This window comes from Nicotiana attenuata, unplaced genomic scaffold, assembly GCF_001879085.1.
Source record: "Nicotiana attenuata strain UT unplaced genomic scaffold, NIATTr2, whole genome shotgun sequence".
Classification (NCBI taxonomy): domain Eukaryota; kingdom Viridiplantae; phylum Streptophyta; class Magnoliopsida; order Solanales; family Solanaceae; genus Nicotiana; species Nicotiana attenuata.
This window is the reverse complement of record NW_017671561.1, coordinates 245,378-264,999: the sequence shown is the minus strand read 5'-3', so window position 1 is coordinate 264,999 and position 19,622 is coordinate 245,378. Positions and strand designations below refer to the sequence as shown.

Sequence of the window (19,622 nt, the reverse complement as noted above, 5' to 3'; positions counted from 1 at the left end):
ATGACTAAAAACTCAAGTGCCATACCGAGTGCGGAACGCCGTCTTAGGGACATCAGACGCCCTAATCTTCAGCTGATGATAGCCAGATCTCAAGTCTATCTTTGAGAACACCTTTGCTCCCTGAAGCTGGTCAAACAAATCATTAATTCTCGGCAATGGATACTTGTTCTTTATCGTCACCTTGTTCAACTGTCGGTACTCAATACACATCCGCATCGAACCATCCTTCTTCTTCACAAATAACACCGGCGCACCCCAAGGAGAAACACTAGGCCTGATAAAACCCTTCTCTAGTAGTTCCTGCAACTGGTCTTTAACTCCTTCAACTCTGGCGGGGCCATGCGATACGGCGGAATAGAAATGGGCTGCGTGCCCGGAGCCAGATCAATATAGAAATCAATATCTCTGTCGGGCGGCATGCCCGGCAGGTCTGAAGGGAAAACCTCAGGGAACTCTCGAACAATAGGAACGGAGTCAATAGAAGGAACTTCTGTGCTGGAGTCGCGAACATACGCCAGATAAGCTAAACACCCCTTCTCGACCATGCGTCGAGCCTTGACATATGTAATAACACTGCGAGTGGCATGACCTGAAGTCCCTCTCCACTCTGGCAAAGCCAAGGTCACGGTCTTGGCGTGACAATCTAAGATGGTATGATACGGGGACAACCAATCCATCCCCAATATAACGTCGAAATCCACCATGTCTAAAAGCAGTAAATCAACACGGGTCTCTAGACCCTCAAACACAACCACACAGGAACGATGCACCCGGTCGACTACTATAGAGTCACCCACCGGTGTAGATACATAAACAGGAATGTCCAAAGCATAACTAGACATAGCCAGGCAGGGTGCAAAATAAGACGACACATATGAATATGTAGACCCAGGGTCAAATAGCACTGACGCATCTCTATCGCAAACCAGAATAGTACCTGTAATAACGGCATCTGACGACTCGGCCTCTGGTCTGGCTGGTAAAGCATAAAATCGGGGATCAGCCCCACCTCCCTGAACCATGTCTCTGGGACGATCGGCTACCGGCTGACCCCTACCTTTGGCGGTCCGGCCTCCACCTCTAGTGTCTCGGCCTCCACCTCTATGATCCCTACCCCTGCCCCTGGCTGGCTGGGCAGGCTGTGGGTCACCTGGTGCCTGAATCATGGGGCGAGGACCCTGCTGCTGTAACTGTGTACCCCTCAATCTCGGGCAAGCTCTCCTGATGTGACCATACTCGCCACACTCATAACATCCCTCTATACGATGAGACTGGCCCTGACGACCCGAATGACCTCCACGAAAACTCTGAAGAGGTTGTGCACTGATGGGATGCTGATCAGAATACTGCCCACGAGAACCACGATCGCCTGGAGCACCCTACGAAGCCTGGAGGGCTGACTGAAAGGGCCTGGAAGACTGACCCCTATCATAAGAATCCCTGCCTCCAGGTGAGGCACCACTGAATCGACCTGTGTGACGGAGTCTCTTGTCTGACCTATGACCACCCCCTTGTGGCAGAACCATCTCAATCCTCCGGGCCACATTGGCCGCCTCCTAAAACGTAATGTCACTACCCACCTCTCTGGCCATCTGAAGATGAATGGGCTGGATCAAACCGTCAATAAATCTCATCACCCTCTCCCTCTCAGTGGTAAGTATGACGAGGGCATGGCGAGCTAGATCGATAAACCGGGTCTCATACTGAGTGGCTGTCATAGACCCCTGCTGGAGGCGCTCGAACTACCTCCGATAAGCATCTCTCTGAGTAACAGGGAGAAATTTCTCCAGGAACAACTCTGAAAACTGATCCCAAGTCAAAGGTGGCGACCCTGCTGGTCTGGCTAAACAGTAATCCCTCCACCAAGTCTTGGCGGATCCAGATAGACGAAAAGCCGCAAAATCAACTCCATTGGACTCCACAATGCCCATTTTTCGAAGAACCTCGTGGCAGCTGTATAAGAAATCCTGGGGGTCCTCAAAAGAAGCTCCGCTGAATGTAGCAGTGGTGAACTTGTCCAACCTCCACAAAGCATCAGCGGACATAGCCGCTCCATCACCGGCCTGTGCAACTACCCCCGGCTGAACTGCCACAGCTGGCTGGCCCGGTGAGATCTGAGTCTAGGGAGCTACCTGCTCCGGAGTACGTGCAGCAGGAGTCTGGGCTCCTCCTCCAGCCTGGGAAGTGGCTGGTGCTGCAGGAAGTAATCCTGCACGGGTGACATTCTCCATGAGGCCAACCAACCGGACCAAGGCGTCCTGAAGAACTGGGGTAGCAATAAACCCCTCTAGGACCTGAGCTAGGCCCACCGGAACTGTCTGAGCTGGGGCCGGAGCCTCCTCGTCAAGGCCAACCTGAGGGTCCGCCACTGGTGTTGCTGCTGGTGGCTGGGCCCTGCCCCTACCACGGCCCCTAGCACGACCATGTCCTCTGCCCTTAGCGGGAGCTGCCTGGGGCTCAGACTGCTGATCGGAGGATGAGGAAGCGCGTGTTCTCGCCATCTGCGAAAGAACAGAGTGGAAATTCAATCAGCATTTAAGAAACCAAATCGCACGACAAGAAAGAACAAATGAGAGATTTTTCCTAACTCAATAGACTCTGGGGAACAAGTACAGACGTCTCCGTACCTACCCCTCAGACTCTACTAAGTTTGTTCGTGAGTTGCGAGACCTATGTAACCTAGTGCTCTGATACCAACTTGTCACGACCCGGATTTCCTACCATCAGAGTCGTGATGGCGCCTACTCGTGGTAGCTAGGCAAGCCAACTTAATTACCTTTCCATCACTAGCAATTATCTTTAACAGTTTATAACATCAATATAGAACATAAGTCTAATAAGAACAATAGCGGAAGTCTGTCTAAAAAAAATGGTTAATTTAAAACGCGGAATAGTCAAAACAACCTCTACCCAAGATTTGGTGTCACATTACTCACGGACCACTAAGAATAAACTAAATACAAAGGTCTGAAAGAAATATAACAGCTGTCTGTCTCGAAACAAGGAGGCAACAGTCTAAAAAAAACAATGAGAAGAGACGTCAGGCCTGCGGACGCCTGCAAGGCTACCTCAGTCTCGTGAATATGAATCGCCTGCTTCCGAACTACTGCTGCTGCTGCTCCTCAAAACCTGGACCTGTGCAAAAATGCACAGAAGTGTAGCATCAGCACAACCGACCCCATGTGCTGGTAAGTGTCTAGCCTAACCCCGGCGAAGTAGTGACGAGGCTAGACCGGATACCACATAAACCTGTGCAGTTATAGATATACAGCGGAAATCGAATACAGAGCAATTACCAATATGGGAGGGGAGACATGCTATGGGGAGTTACAATAATAACAATAATCCAGAGTAACAACTAAAAACAGCGTAGGTTCACAAAGAATAAAGAATCAATACTCAAATACAAACACATAGCCTCAACAATTGTTGCGGCGTGCAACCCGCTCCGTAATTACCATTGTTGCGGCGTGCAACCCGCTCCACAATATCATTGTTGCGGCATGCAACCCGACCCATATCACTTATCATATATCATTGTTGCGGCGCGCAACCCGATCCTCATATATTATTGTTGCGGCGCGCAACCCGATCCTCAATATCATTTAACAGTCTGACTTACCAAACAACAGTCACAATTAAGGGGCACAAAATAAGCAAATATTTGACAAACATTCCGGCAAGGGAAAGATTCCAACAAGTTCAACCAAACGTCCCGACAAGGGAATAATCAACAACGCTTTCTCTTTCTTACTTTCCTTATCTTATAATTCACTTTACTATTTTGAGCCAACGCTCCAAGAATCAAGTCATTTCGTATACTTTCAATATTCGTATCACAATTCGAGCCAATGCTCCCAGGAATCAAGTGATCATATTACCGTTCACATGTTATTCACAACAACTAGAAATCCTCCAATAAAAACGGAGTTCACAACCAAGTCACGATAATTACATTATAAAGACTCACGGTCATGCTAGACACCAATGTATAGATACTCGTCACCATGCCTATACATCGTACTCGATCACATAGCAATTAACAACAAGATTCAACTCATATTCCCTCAAGCTAGGGTTAAACCAAACACTTACCTCAAAGCCTTGAGATACGCTTAATCCTCAACTATTGCTTTACCTCGTGATTCAACCTCCAATTCCGTGATATCTAGGCATAATCAATTTAATAATATCAATAAAGACTCAACGGTAACATCCCGTAGCCTAGATATGAATTTCCTAGCATTATTCGAAAAATCCTGAAATTAGACACCGGGCCCACATGGTCCAAACTCGAGGCTCGGACCAAAACTCAATCACCCATAACCCCACGAGTCCAAAGATATAATTTGTTTTAAGGTTCGACCCCAAATTGAGGTTGAATCACCCAAAATTCTCAAAACCCTAACTCTACCCAAAATCCATAATTTCTACTTTGATTTCGTGATTTAGGGCTAGGATTTTGCTAAATGATGAAGGAAATTGAAGAAAACAAGTTAGATAATACTTACCCAAGGATATTTGGTGAAGAATCGCTCTACAAGTCGCCTAGGGGCTGTGGAGAAGAAAGAGTTCGTGAAGTGATATGTTTTTCCCATCACTGGTTCTGTTTTTGACTTAAAAATTCGCTGGGCAAAATTGCCCTACGCGATCGCGGAAATAGGGATGCGATCGCGAAGGGTACCACTGACTGGTCATCGCGATCGCGTGGAGGGTTACGCGATCGCGTAGAAGAACTACTGGGGGTCCAAAACTTGGTCTATGCGATCGCGACCCTACTGGTGCGAACGCGTTGAAGGAAGTGCTGAGGCAGTGCGATCGCGTGATCATGTACGCGATCGCGAAAGAGCAAAGAGCCAAAGGAACGCGATCGCGGGCTGAAGATTGCGATCGCGTAAGAGGAAATCACTGAGCAAAAATTGCAGAAAAATCTGCTACCATTCTAAGTGCAAAAACACCCCGAACCACCTCCAATTCACTTCCGAGCCCTCGGGGCTCCTAACCAATCACACACACTAACTCAATAACATCCTACGAACTTACTCGAGCGATCAAATCGCCAAAATAACCTCAAAATCATTGGATCAAGCCTCAAAATCATCATTTTCCTTTCAAACTTCATAAACTTCAAACTTTAGATATTTATGTCCGAAACACGTCAAACGACGTCCGATTTCGACCAAACTTCACAGAAAGCGCTTAAACAATATATAAGACTTGTGCCGGGCGTCGGAACCAAAATACGAGCCCGATACCACAGTCTTTTAATAAATATTCATTTCCATTTTTCTTAATAATTTCAGAAAAACAATTTCACAGAAAAATTCATTTCTCGGGCTCTAGACCTCGGAATTCGACTCCGGGCACATGCCCGAGTCCCATATTTTTCTACGGACCTTCCGGGACCGTCCAATCTCGGGTCCGGGTCCGTTTATCAAAAATGTTGACCGAAGTCAACCTTAAACATATTAATATCAAAATTCTTCAAATTTTTCACAGAATTCACATATTTCAACATAAAAGCTTTCCGGCTATGCGCCCGGACTGCGCACGCAAATCGAGGCAAGTAAGAATGAGGTTTTCAAGGCCTTGGAAGCACGGAACGGATGAGAAAACAGGTGATGACCCTTTGGGTCGTCACATGCCCAAGGAAGAAGAAGAACACGTGAAGCTCCATTGATAGGATTTATTTGTATAATAATATATAATATCGTATAAATAGTGTATAATAGTGTATAAACACCTCTTGTACTTGTATACAAGGTTGATACATTATTTACAGGCATTGGGTGAATTTCTCGCATCTTCTTCTTCTTCTTCTCATTCTTCTTATACACCTATATACATAGTGTATCATTTCACTATGTGATTATACATCTTTATACACTTATACAACTATATACATAATGTACCTCTTTGTATAAAGTGTATAACATTGTATAAAAGTGTATAAGCATCTCTGACGAAATTTTTGCACGATTTTCACTTGCAATTCTTTTATAAAACTAGTCCAAATTTCCAGCAAATAACTTCAAACTTTGTATACAACCTACTTAGACTATTTCTAATAAGTTCAAGCAATACCCACTCCAAATTTCTCACAAAATCATAATCGAAATTTAACAAGATTAGCATTAAAGGAGATGAGATTTTAGGTTCTCGCGTCTGTTTTTGCGTTTTGTAGTTGTGATAGATATGTATAAACCTGAAGATATACAAAATAAAAAAAAAATTCGGAGAAGTAGTGGTTATGGAAGAAGGAACGAATGAGTGTTGACTGAGTGTCTCGATCAATGGTTACATTAAAAATGGGAAACTGATTTTTGTTTTCGTTTTGTTTGCATATGATTCTTTTTTATTAATTAAATAAATATTTATCGGAGAAAAATGAGGAGAGAGCTACAATAGGGGTAGGTAGTTGATGGAAAAATAAATGAGATTGTCATAATTAGAGGGAATGGAAAATAAAAGATCTTATTGATATTGGCTACATATTTACAAACTTGTAACTGGACTAAAATAGTGTACGGTCAACTTATGGAGTGCATTATTCTGTAATTTGAGAAAGCCAAAGAAAAAAAATAAAAAATAATAAACATACAATAAAGATATTAAAGAATTGGGACTCAATATAGAAATGAATATATAATTGTCGGTGATTTTTATGTCTTTCATTTCTGGAGTTTAATAAGTGACTACAAAGGAGATGACTAACCTGTAAGGAAAAAGTGCAGTAAATAAAAGGGGTTTAATAGGTTATTAATGGGTTTTTAAAAAAAAACATGTCTTTTTTTAATCGGGTGGCTTTCCGTTACGTGGAGGTATTTTTCACAAAGTTTGATTATCGGTAAGGGTAAATATGGCTCGATAGGGTAACGGAGGATAAATGTAAACAATATACCAAAGCAGGGGGATATATTTGGCCCTTTTCCCATAAAATAATGTTGAATAAACTATAACCAAGTAGACAAAATACTCCTACAATAATGTCAATTGCAAAGGTATTTAATAGATTGACTATTACAATGTATATACTATTTAAATCTTTTATTTTATTAATAACATAAAGCAGGTCAAATTTTGAAGTTTTTGTGTTCAGATATAATTTATTGAATTTTAAATTAATAACTTATTTATATTTGAATTCTTAAGATAAATATAAGATTTGGACTTAAACTATTGAGTTCAGTTGAATTATTATAATTCTAAAAAGGAATAAATAAGGTTATCCTCCTAAAGACAGTAATATTAATCATCAATAGAACGTGGAATGTCAATTCTAGAGTCCATTACTCAAATGGTCGCTCAACTATCTCAAAATATCTCGTGAAGTCACTTTACTTTCGATTGTAACAACAAAGTCACTGAAATATGCCTATTGCATTCAGAAGGTCACTCAACTAGATTTTCTAAATTTTGGATTGCCAAATACCTATTTTACCTCTAAATTATAAATTTTATTTCCTTTTTATTTTTTAAACTTTTTAATATTATGATTTTCCCTTTTTAATTTATATTATGGACTTACCTATAGAATAAATAAATATTATTTAAATTTAAAAAATAAAAAGTATTTAAGCATATATAATGCTGGAATAACACAATAATGAGCATAGTAAAAAAATATTAATTAGAATAATTTGTTAGTAATAATAATTTTATTATTAACAACAAAAATTCAAAAATTTATTTACACAATTCAGAATAAAAAAAATAAAGATTGTAAAATATATATTCCATGCACGTAATATAAAAATAATTATTTAAATAAAGGTATTTTTATAATATATGTTGACACCCAATTTTTCCCTATATATTTTTCAGTATGCAAAATAACTTCAAAAGGGTATATATATGCATATGTAAGTATATTCAAGTGTTTTATTATTTTTTCATAATTTTTAAGATTTCAAATCAATTTATTTTCATCTTTTATCCATAAAAAAGCCAATGATTATTTCCAAAATTATTATTTTCGGTAATTCATTTGTTGGACCTTTATATTTTTGCTAAGATATAGATAAGGTAATTTTTGCATATTTTTACAAATTTTATTTAGTAATTTTAAGCTAAATTGCATATAATTGCAATATTAGCCCCTTTTAGATTTAATTGTGTTTTATATTCTTAAAATTAAGTCCTGTATTTTTTAAATTGTTAATTATATGTTATAAATCATTTTATTACTTTTAATTTATTTTCAGAAATTAATTTATCACTTTTTATAATTAAATAGGGAAAATGGCTATTTAAAATTTAGCCCAATTGCATTTCAATTATAGCCTAAATCCTACCCCAATTAAACCCCGACCCAATCTCAAATTGAACCGACCCAAACCCAAACCCCTACCTACCCTCTTTAATCCAGGTCGTTGATCATTCAGATCAACAGCCACCATTTGCCCTTCCATAATTAAACCCAAAAGAACCCTAAACCTAATTCATTTTCCCACCTACCGTCGCCCTTGAATCCCTCTTCTCTCTCAACTCTCTCTGAAACTCTCCTAAACTCTAGCCGCTGCCACCCTAATACCTACCAAATCCATGGCCTTCCAGGGTCATTTGAGATCTATACCAGCCTTCCATGGCTCCTAGGTGTTTGGTTCTATGGTTTCATGACCAGACCTCGAAGGAGTCTGGTCCAGTCCTTGCTCAACTGTTGTTCATGGCCTTTCTCAAACATCCACGACCTTTCTCCAGCCATCCATGGCCTTTCAAGGCAAACCCTTGACTTTTCTGGTTAGATCGTTAACTTTCGAGATCTTTCTCATTTCTTTTGGGTTTTTTGAAACCCTAATCTCTAAGACTTTTCGATTTCTTTCATATCTATCTTAGATCTGTGCTTACTATGAACTTTTTAAGTGCTTCTCGAAGGTTCTTTGACTTTTCTTTCAAAACGACTCTTCGTTTTTCCAACGATTAGGGTTTTCCTTTAAAGTTTCTTCTCTGATCTTAATGTTGTTTGATGATTTTGCTATTTGCTCATGTTGTTCTTCTATCTATTTCGGCATATTAAAAACCCTAGTTCTTTTAGTCTTATCCGAGTTCTAGAAATTGTTTGTTTAAATGTGTACTTGCTTGATTAAGTTCTTCATTCTTGTTTGACTTGTTTGATTCTGAGTTTTACCATCTTTTAAACTCAATTATTGTGAAAAACCCTAGATCTTTTGGTCTGAGACTGTTTGTTTGAAAGTATACTGGACCCAATTAAAGGTTCCTTGTTTCAGGCCCTCTTTTCTTTATGTGGCTTATCTGATTCTGAGTGTCACTATCTTTTTAACTCGACTTTTGATGAAACCCTAACTTCTAAAAAGGTTCGCTCACCTGCTACTGTGAGACCTTTACATGTTTCTGATTTCTTTTACCTGATACTATATTTTTCTTCACTGTTGATTCTATGTGACTTGACCTACTTGACTACTGTGCCTCGAATGTTTGCTTTACTACTGAATCCTATGCTTATTTCTGCTACTATTGTATGTTGTTTCTTTTGCCAATGTACTTAGCCTCGCATGTCTAATGCTTCTGTTTACTCTATTTATATGTTGAAGCCTCTTCCTTGATTGATCTTGATCTTGTGACTGATTACAAAAAGTTTTCTTACAAGCCCTAGTTTCTACTCATTCTGTTTAAAGTTAATTGATTCCTTTCCTTTGCTATGATATTTTGCCTTGCTGAATTCTTTCCCAAAATATAAGCTTATTTTTGTACTTAGACTTGACTGTTTACTTCATGCTTTTACTACCCCTTTTATGGCAATAATCAATCTGTCCTCAAACTGATTTTCTTTCCTTAGTTAAAACTTGTTACTGCCCATTAAGCAGTGATTCCCTAATTAAAGGGAATCACTTGTGTTAATTGATTCTGACTTGTAGTTGTTTCCATGTTTGTGTTAAGACTTTACTTATTACTTTACTTACCACTTGTTTTCAAAACTATAAATACCCCCCCCCCCTCTTTTCTTTAACAGGACACGAACTATCTAAGTTCAGAACACACACTTCACTAAAAACTCTCTCTTTTCTCTGTTACTATTTGTGCTACTGCTTTGTCTAGCCGGCTGCAAGCGAAGGCTAGGCTGTGGACATTTGCTTACTTTTCTTTCTGCACTTTGCTTATTACTGGTATGTCCTAGTTAATTTTCAAGCATGAACAACAACATGTTTCTGTAATTGTTTCAACTTCTTTCATGCTTGTCTACTTCTGCTTATGTTTCTGCAATCAAGTTATATTATTAATATGTGGCGATGTGTTCCTTTCCCCTTTTCAAGTTAATGCTCTCCTATGTATATGAATCCCAAACCCCACATCCCCTCTTTGTGTTTGTATTCTCTGGCTGGTTTGTGAACATGCCAGCATCCTCTATTGATGTGCATGTCTAAACTTGACCCCTCCTAGGGTCATATGCTTCATGCAGTGTATTCCCAAAACCCCTGACCCCTTTGTGCAAAATGCTGACTCTGTATAGTTTAAATTTTACTACTACTGTTTTCAAATCATCCTTATCACTTACTATTTCCCAGCCCAGTTTTAAAATCTCTATGTTCTGCACTTCCACTGTATTCCTAGAATCTAAATTCTGCCCCTCTTGTGTGAGCCTTGCCTTGTGACCCTTGAGCTCCCTCTGAACTTGGACACATAAGAGCTGGCCCTTCCACACTGCTTTCATCTCTATCTGGTTATGCAAGCCTGGGTGTAAGCATTGCCCGGGGTCCCTTGAGATCCTTAGGGAACTTTGACACACCCAGGACTGAGAAAGGCTTTGAAACAAGTGGCACTTGAGGTGGTTTGTTCCATAACTCAGAGAGGAAGCCAGAATCAGGCTTCCTATGGTTGTAACTTCTTATTTTTTACATTTTTGATGTAATTCAGTATTTAGTCTGTAATAACTTGTAAACGAATATTGGGGCTGGAAGTGAAAAGGGGTGGGGTAATTGTGCATGTTTTAAGGATAGATATCCTGCCTATAGGATCTGATTAATAAAGTTCTGCATGTTTACTTCCACACTTAGATGTCCTGCCAATAGGGTCTGATTAGTAAAGTTCTGCATGTTTACTTCCACACTTAGATATCCTGCCTATAGGATCTACTTAATAAAGTCCTGTATGTGTCAATTCTACACTTAGATAACACGCCTGTGGGATCTATCTAATAAATTTCTGCATTGTTTCACTTCCACAATTAGATATCCTGCCTATAGGATATAATAGCTATAACCAGACATCATATTTACAAGGTTAAATCAGATTCAAAATTAGATGTCATGCCCATAAGGTTAATATCAATATTTTATAGAAATCATGTCTATAGGAATTTCGTCGTGATCAAATAGATCCTGCCTACTCCACTTCATTAGATACCATGCCTATAGGACCAAATCAGCCTCTAATATTAGATACCATGTCTGTAGGGATTAAAATCAGCAACAATAGAGATTATGTAATCTGAAACCAGTTTAGTTAATATTAGTTTGACTCGTACTGTGTTGAATTAGTATAAACAACTTACTCCTTTCATTAATGCGGTCTAGAAAGCATGCCCATAGGATCCAATTTGCTCGTTTAAAACTGTTACTGCTTTGCCATTTTTGAATCGGTAATAGACATCATGCTTATAGGGTATCATCAATACACACCTAGGCAAGCCTTAAGTAACAACGATAAAATTGAATCCGCCTCTGTTTAATTAGCAACTACTACAACCAGCAGGCAGGCCTGATTCGAACTTCTTATCTGAGTTATATAATAAATTGGTCTGCTTCAACAACTAAAACTCCCCAGTCTCAGTACTTTGAATTCTGGCCCTAAATGTGTTTTAAGCCATACTATTTATGTGCTTTACTTGAGGAGGTATATATGAGCCTTTTAGTTGTTTACATGTTTCCCGTAATATGCAGTCCTATGTGTTTTGAATGTCGCCTTAGTCTTTTTTTCCTTTAAAACCCAAGAGTCAGCCTAAAATCCCCCCTCTTATAGGAATAGTAGTCCTAAATTCCTCCGGGACTGATAGGAATGGGACGGGTAATAGCATCCAATAGAGGTCGAGACCAATCCGCGCTTTAATACCTTAACGGGGTGGGAACGGTAGATATGGATATGATGACCGATGCGCTAGTACCACGTGTAGCCCCTCTTTTGAGGAGTGATTACCAGGTATTGTATTGATGTGATCCATATTACGAATAAACCTAGGACCCCCTTTATATTCGTTAGCATGTTTAGTTATAACTCTTTCAAAACTTTATTTTATTTTATCACTTACAAACATTTGTGTATTTAAAAATCCCCTCTTATTTGAGCCTTGTTTGTTTACTTGTTAATTGCACAAATTCACAAAGAACTATCTGGCCAGGAACCACTCTAGTGGATCCTGAGGGGTGCCTAACACCTTCACCTTGGGATAATTTCAAGCTCTTACCCTATCTCTGGTTATCAAACATAGTTGTAGTTGAACCCCATAGGTGCCCTAACGCATCTTAAAATCGTTAGGTGGCGACTCTTCAAATTTGCAAAACCCTTTCCCCGAAAGGAAATAGTTGTCCCAACCGAATGTCACAAACCCATTTCCGCGAAGGAAAAAGGGGGGCGCGACAATATACATTATATATTCTTGAAAATTATGCTCAATTATATCATTATGTTTCTACCAACTTTCCGACGACACAAAGTTGTGTTACCGAAAAGCAGGGACTATCTGTATAGGGTAATATATGCGATGTTAAGTTGTGCATGGAATATATATAATATAATTGAGCATAATTTTCAAGAATATATTATATGCATGGAATATATATTTTACAACCTTTATTTTCATACATTCTGAATTGTGTAAATAAATTTTTGAATTTTTGTTGTTAATACTAAAATTATTGTTACAAACAAATTATTCTAATTAATTTTTTATTATGCTCATTATTTTGTTATTCCAGCATTATAGATGCTTAAATACTTTTTATTTATTTAATTTATAAATAATATTTATTTATTCTATAGGTAAGTCCATTAAAGGGAAATCATAATATTAAAAAGTTTAAAAAAATAAATAAAAGAAGATATAATTTAGAGGGTAAAATAGGTATTTGGTAATCCAAAATTTGAAAAATATAGTTGAGTGACCTTCTAAGTGCAATAGGCATAGTTCAGTGACCATGTGAGTAATTGACTCGTCAATTCTATGATGGGTCTTTGCCCCTATTGCATGAATGTTTGATAAAGTATACCGAGTCCTCTTTATTAATGAAATTAATCTATTGCTTGACTCTTTCCAATCAATAATGAATTCTATTATCTCTAGTTTGCTAAGTTTACATCTCAGCCGTTGGGGCGAAAGTTAGATGGTTGTGATTAAATTTAGGCAAAATACATAGGTTACCCCTGAATTATTAATCAAATTCCATGACATATTTTTTGTGCACTAAAATCATCTTACATACTCAATCTTTTCAGAGTGTATCTGATACACACCTGTTTTGCTACGTGGCTTTTGCGTGCTTAACAAAATAGATGAGCTAGTGAAATTGTAAATATTTTGTCTAAATTCATATTTTAATGCCACGTGTTATAATTATAATATTTTCCTTATTTTCTATTTTTATCAAATGAAAAAAGCTACCAAACTTCTCTTTTGTCTCAGATCCTTGCCAAACTAGCAGGAACCCCCCCCCCCCCTCCCCGGTCTTCCCTTCGCATCGTCTCTTCCTCAGTATTTACAAAAATCCACCAAAACTCTGATAAATTTTTTAAAGAAGGCGTTGTAAATTTTCTTTAAAATTGCCCTCTAAACTTCTCTCTTGCTTCTTTTTCTATCATTAAAATCCACCAAAATATCCAATCTTTACCTAAATAAAAGAAAAAATTTATTTCGTGATAATGACTGAAATTCTAAAGTTTACAACTCAGCTTCTTTCATATAAGGGAAGATTTGAGTTTTTTATTCAAAATGGAGTTGTTTAATTAATGGAAACGAAAAACTGATTTTGATTTGCTTTATTTAGTTGTATATGAGATCTGAAAATGGAGGAGGGAAATAGAGAATGGAGGAATTGCAATTTTCAGTTTTATCTCTTTCATTTTCGGTCTTGGGTTTGTTATGGATGAATCATTGCAAGATTAAATTTGTGTGAAGGTTAAGAAGTGGTGGTTATGGCTTTTTTTCTGGTGGTATTAGCAACGGTGGAGGGCAAAAGTAGATGGAGGTGTTAGATGATTTTTTAAATTGGGGATATAAGAGTAATTTTAAATATTTCTCTTAACAAAATAATAATGACACGTATCATGATCATATTGGTACACATATTTTTATAAACTGGTCAAGGAAAAAGAGGTATGTATTAGACACACTCTGAAAAGGTTTGAGTATGTAAGATGATTTTCGTGCTCAGAAAATGTGTAACAGAGATTTTGTCCGTAGTTTAGGGGTAACTTATGTATTTTGCCTTAAATTTGCTCAATATTGTTAATTGTTCTTTTCTCCTAGCGTATCTTATACGGTTAGAAGTGATTGGGATTAAATTTGAGGGAAAGACTAAGATAGTCCCTTAAGTATGGGCATAGAAGTATTTTTGTCCTTCATCTATACTAGTGAATATATAACATCCTTTATCTTTATAAAAGTGGACAGTTTTGATTTATCTCTTAACAGTGCTACTAAAACTAACGGGAAAGGCCTAAAATCATCGGCAAGAGTTAAACTAAACTAAAGAAAGAGAAGAGGACCATTTATTCTTTGCAGTCCGTTGAAGAATTACTGCTACCAAAACTCTCCTTTTAGAAAATTCATAACAAGTAAAAGACCAAAATGCATAGCAAATTTACGATTGTAACGAAGGTTTCCATGTTTCCTTCTCTAACCCAAAAAACGTAAGTAAAACACATAGATCATAGCTCGCATCTCTTGGAAAATTGGATTACATAAATGTCAAACTAAATTTCGTCGATTAAAGATTCAACCTTTAATTTTTTTTTTTTTATATCTTTCACAATTTTAGTTGAGAAGAAACATAAAACAAAAAAGAGATTAAAAAAGTAAATAATTTAAAACTTCACACTTACAGGTATCTCCTTCATCCGCCGTTCCTCCTAAAATCCCCGGAAGAAGAAGAATAATTTATTTTAGAATAATTCTTTGAGCATTAGCCAAAATATCATTCTTGAAATTATGAAGATCAAAAGTATCATTCTCTCTTCTCAATAGCAAATTCCCGTTTACATCTTCCACATTGCCACTTATCATCGTAAAAGAAAATTTTCGTTAGTTTTAACAACTCTGTTAAGAATAGACCAAAGCTGTCCACTTTTACAAATATAAAGGATGTTTTATATTCACTAGTATAGATAAAGGACAAAAATATTCCTATGCCCATACTTAAAGGATTAATTAAGTTTTTTCCTCGATTAAATTTACTCAATATTGTCAAATACAATCCTGACTTTTTAGTGGAAGTTGTCTGAGGTGGCTAAAAATTTGGGGTTTTCAGTAAGAGGACAATATGAAAATTGGTAGATTTGTGCAGTTTAACATTTTGTTCTTGATAATATACTCAAGTTTTCGACAATTGATTTGGATGTAGTTCATAATCTTCTGGACTATGACTTGAAATCACGAAGATAATGCAGAAACACCTTGGCTTGTCAATCACCATTATCATGAACTTAAGAGTGCCACTTATGCCATAACTCGAAGTTCTAAGGTAATCTAACGGTGTAAGAAACAGAATAAAGTACAGGAAGGGGTCAAACTAATACACCTTCGTATGCCAGTATAGGCAGTTGTTAGGGTACAAAGTTGCGCACATTATGAGAGTTTGGAGTTATAGTGATGGGTAGTTTACTTCTTCCTCTTCTTTGGTGGCTGAAGTTCTTCTTCCTCGTCCTCATCCTCCCCTTCTTCTTCCTCGTCCTCTCCGTCTTCCTCATCCTCGTCTTCTTCTTCTACAACTTCCTCCTCGCCTTCATCTTCCTCATCATCATCCTCAGGGTTATCTTCATCATCGTCGTCGTCGTCATTGTCGCCTTCGGGTTCATCTTCTCCCTCGTCGTTTTCGTCTTCACCATTCTCTTCCGCACCACCTGCACCTCCTTCCGGACCTTTCTTGGAGGCACTCTTATTGTTGTTGGGGTTAATGTCCTCCTCACCTTCACCATCTTCATCTCCATCTTCATCTTCATCTTCATCTTCATCCTCATCCTCATCCTCATCTCCGTCTTCATCACTGTCGTTCTCCGCATCAAGCGGCTTGCTTGGGCAAGATGTGGGATGGTCACCTCGCACTTTAGGGTTGTCCGTCAATAGCTTCAAGTAGTCCTGAAAGTGAATGTGAAAATTGACTATCTGAGCTTGTAGTCATCCAGTTTGAGCCATGAAAAGAAAAAGAAAATATACTGTATGAAAATAAAAGTTTCAAGGGTATTGTATATAACCTACACCTATTCTATTTTAAGGGGTTTCAAAGGTCTATTTTACTCATCTTCAAATTTATACCAGAAACATATCAAATCAATACAATCTCAAATTGAAAAACATCCCATCAAACATTAGTTGGTTGCTTTTCTTTAAAAAAAAATAATTATTTGATTGTTCCTTATTTTGGTATGTTCAATATTCACATGATCACCGAGTTGAGTACGTAAACACTAGCCATATAAAACTTATGTGTGATATTGACATGTTAGTGTTGCTTAATCTGAGTTGACATACTACCAAAGGCCGAAGGAACACTCTAAGGGCTCGTTTTATACGAGGAATAAAGGATAATTAATTGGGATTAAATTTGAGATGAGTTTATCCCACATTTGGTTGGGATAAAATCGCGGTATAACTAATCCCGATATTAGTTATCCCAGAATTTGTAGTGTTAATTTTATCCATATGAGAGAGTGGGATAACAATCACAGGATAACTAATCCCAAAATAATTAACCCTGAAATTAATTGAAAAGTTATATAGTCTAACAATCTAATACATAAACTGATAAAAATATGACCGTTCTACTATGACCAACAACTACTACTACTATGCTTCAATCGCAAGGGATTACCTATTTACCAGCTTCTGCCAGATCTGATGTCTGGACCCAGATTGATTTCTTAATTGGGCCAGAACCAACATATTCTATGGATCCATCCTCTAATGGGTCAGACTCTCAGGCCCATCTCGTCTCAGACCTACCTGTCCATTGGCTTTTGATATTTGCAGATAGCATAACTAGTAGAAGACAGTAAAGTCTGATTATATTCCAACACCATCTTTTCACAAAAATACTTATTCCATTCTCGACTGGACCTCAAGATGAGTTAGATTGATGTGACCAACCACACAAAAATTGAAGCTTCCAAACTTCAATATATTCTTCCTTGTATTTTCATTGCATTTTTATCTTCTCTACCCAGCTACCAAAATGAAGCAACTTTCTAGCAAAAATTGAGTAAATTAAATGCTTAAGGAGTTACTAGGGTATCTGTACTGATAGAAAGCACCTGGTAATAGGTGGAATAGTCAAGTTGCACACAAACTGCACGGACAAAATAATAACATACCCAGTATGATCCCACAAATAGGGTTTGTAGAGGGTAGCGTAAACGCAAAACTTACCATTATCTTATGCATGTAGAGAGGTTGTTTCATATAGACACTCAGCTCAAGGATAGCATAATCACAACAGTATGCTATGCACAGACACTACTATCATTAAAAAACAAAAATAAAAAAACACCACTGGCAATTTAAAACGTTTGTTCCATAAAACTCGAGATCAATTGCTCACCAACAAAAACCCAAACCAACCTGGATCGGGCCTGGCTTTACCTGGCCCGGCCCAAAACAAAGAAAAAAGAACAAATGAAAAATCATAGAGACCAGTAGTGCAATTTGATCAGCTCTAAAGGACCTCTAAGCTATTAACCCTAACTTCGAGTAGATCTAGAGACGGTGCACGTTAAGAAAATCTAAAAATCGATTATACGGCTCATTTTAGCAGAACCCTCTATACAGGAGAATAACAGGAAAACAAAAGTAACCATAGGCACAAGTTAGCGTACACCAAAACACTTAAAAAAAGGGCGGCGTACGTTAAGAAAAAATCTACAAATCAACTGTACGGCTCATTTTAGCAGGAAACTCTGTACTGGAGAATATATAACAGAATAAACAAAAGTAACCATAGGCGCAAGTTAGCATTCACCAGAACACTTTAAAAAAAGGGACGTCTGAAGTCAACGTCAATACCTGGGTGAGTGTGAGAACCTGAGCTTTGACTATCATAGATACTACTAGCGAAACCACCAAAGCCTCGCCGGCGCAGGATAGCAAGTTCTGACTAATTACAGCGACGTTGACTGAACCACCGTTAGTCTCCATCGGTAAGGTTCGCCACAAATACACCAACCACCACCTGCAATAACACACCGCTTGATCCAAACTATGCTTTAATCTCAACCGTACAATTTCTTAAACAAACTCGGTAAATAGAAAAAAATCATTTTCTATTAGTTGCAACAGAAGAAGACAGACAGAAGTCAACTGTTGTTCAGAGCTCATTTTTTCGAAATATTAATTAATTCTGAAAAGAAATCTAGTGAAAAAACAAAGTTGAAAAAGATTTAGCAAATTGGAGCTAGAAACTTACCAGAGAAATAGATCTGAGCTTGGATAAAGCAGATCGGAGAGTTTTAGAAGCTAAAAGATGAAAAAAATCAGATTAGAAGCAGCGTTGATTTCTGACCGTTCGATCAAGCAGAGAATCAATAGAGACCAAGAGATTGTGATAGAAAGAGAGAGGACTCTTCGTTCTGGAGCGTTTGGGTGAAGGGGAGGGGGTTACTGAGGAAGCTGCCCGTAATCTCTCTACAAGGGTTCGGGCAGTTAGGGCAGTGCTTTTCTCTGAAAATATCAAGGCGGTTGAGCCTGCCCGAATTTTTTTTTTGACAAGTTTCGGTCTTAGTTTAAGAGTTTATAAATTATGGCGTCGTAAATAGGATAAAATTATTAAAATTCCAAATTTTGTTAGTAAATGTTGTAAATTAATATAGCTCGGCAGCTCAAGATGAACAATTCAAATAATAGTGTCACAACTTGAATTTTATTATATCGTGATTATTTTTGTTCTGTTAATACTTTTCTCATTCATTTTATTTAACTATATCTACATCATCAGTAACTATATTTATGGTGTTCGACGGTAATAGAAGACCCCACTCTTCTAGGCCAATGGGTAGTTCAGTGGTTGCAATGGCTCAGATAAATTAAATGTTAAGATTACAAATTTAGACTTTACTATAGATGCTCGAATTAAAGGAGACTATGATATTTCTTCCATTTTCCTAAAGACATAATCAAGGTGCCAGAATAAAAGGGAAAATTGTTGGTTTTAACTTCTGCTAAAAGCGTAAGCTATATGAATTTTTTACAGTTTTTAATTAACACTAAAATGGATTAAATATAAGTAAATAAATTATTGATGAATGTTATCGAAGTTGTGTAAGAAAATAATGTGAAGAGAAATTTATTTTCACTATCAATCCATAACAATGTATTTAAATAATTACATGTTATGTCATGAAATTCTTAAATATAAAACATATTTTATGAGTTATAGTCGAAGAGAGAGAGATACAAAGAATTTACA

The 19,622-nt window shown here is 37.6% G+C and overlaps 1 protein-coding gene across 2 annotated transcripts; it reads right to left on the bottom strand.

Annotated features, from left to right (window-relative positions):
• Window positions 1-15,607: 15,607 nt before the first annotated feature.
• On the bottom strand, window positions 15,608-18,907 carry LOC109208995 (nucleolin). 2 transcript variants are annotated; one of them, XM_019372165.1, is made up of 3 exons: window positions 18,624-18,907; window positions 18,224-18,405; window positions 15,608-16,303 (listed from the first exon to the last, which is right to left on the bottom strand). In XM_019372165.1, exons 2-3 carry the CDS (start codon window positions 18,353-18,355, stop codon window positions 15,827-15,829), a joined length of 609 nt encoding a protein of 202 aa, XP_019227710.1. In that variant the 5' UTR covers window positions 18,356-18,405; window positions 18,624-18,907; the 3' UTR covers window positions 15,608-15,826. The 2 variants fall into 2 exon arrangements, with proteins under 2 accessions (XP_019227710.1, XP_019227709.1); XM_019372164.1 differs by having other exon boundaries at window positions 18,224-18,389; window positions 18,624-18,906.
• Between the last annotated feature and the right edge of the window lie 715 nt (window positions 18,908-19,622).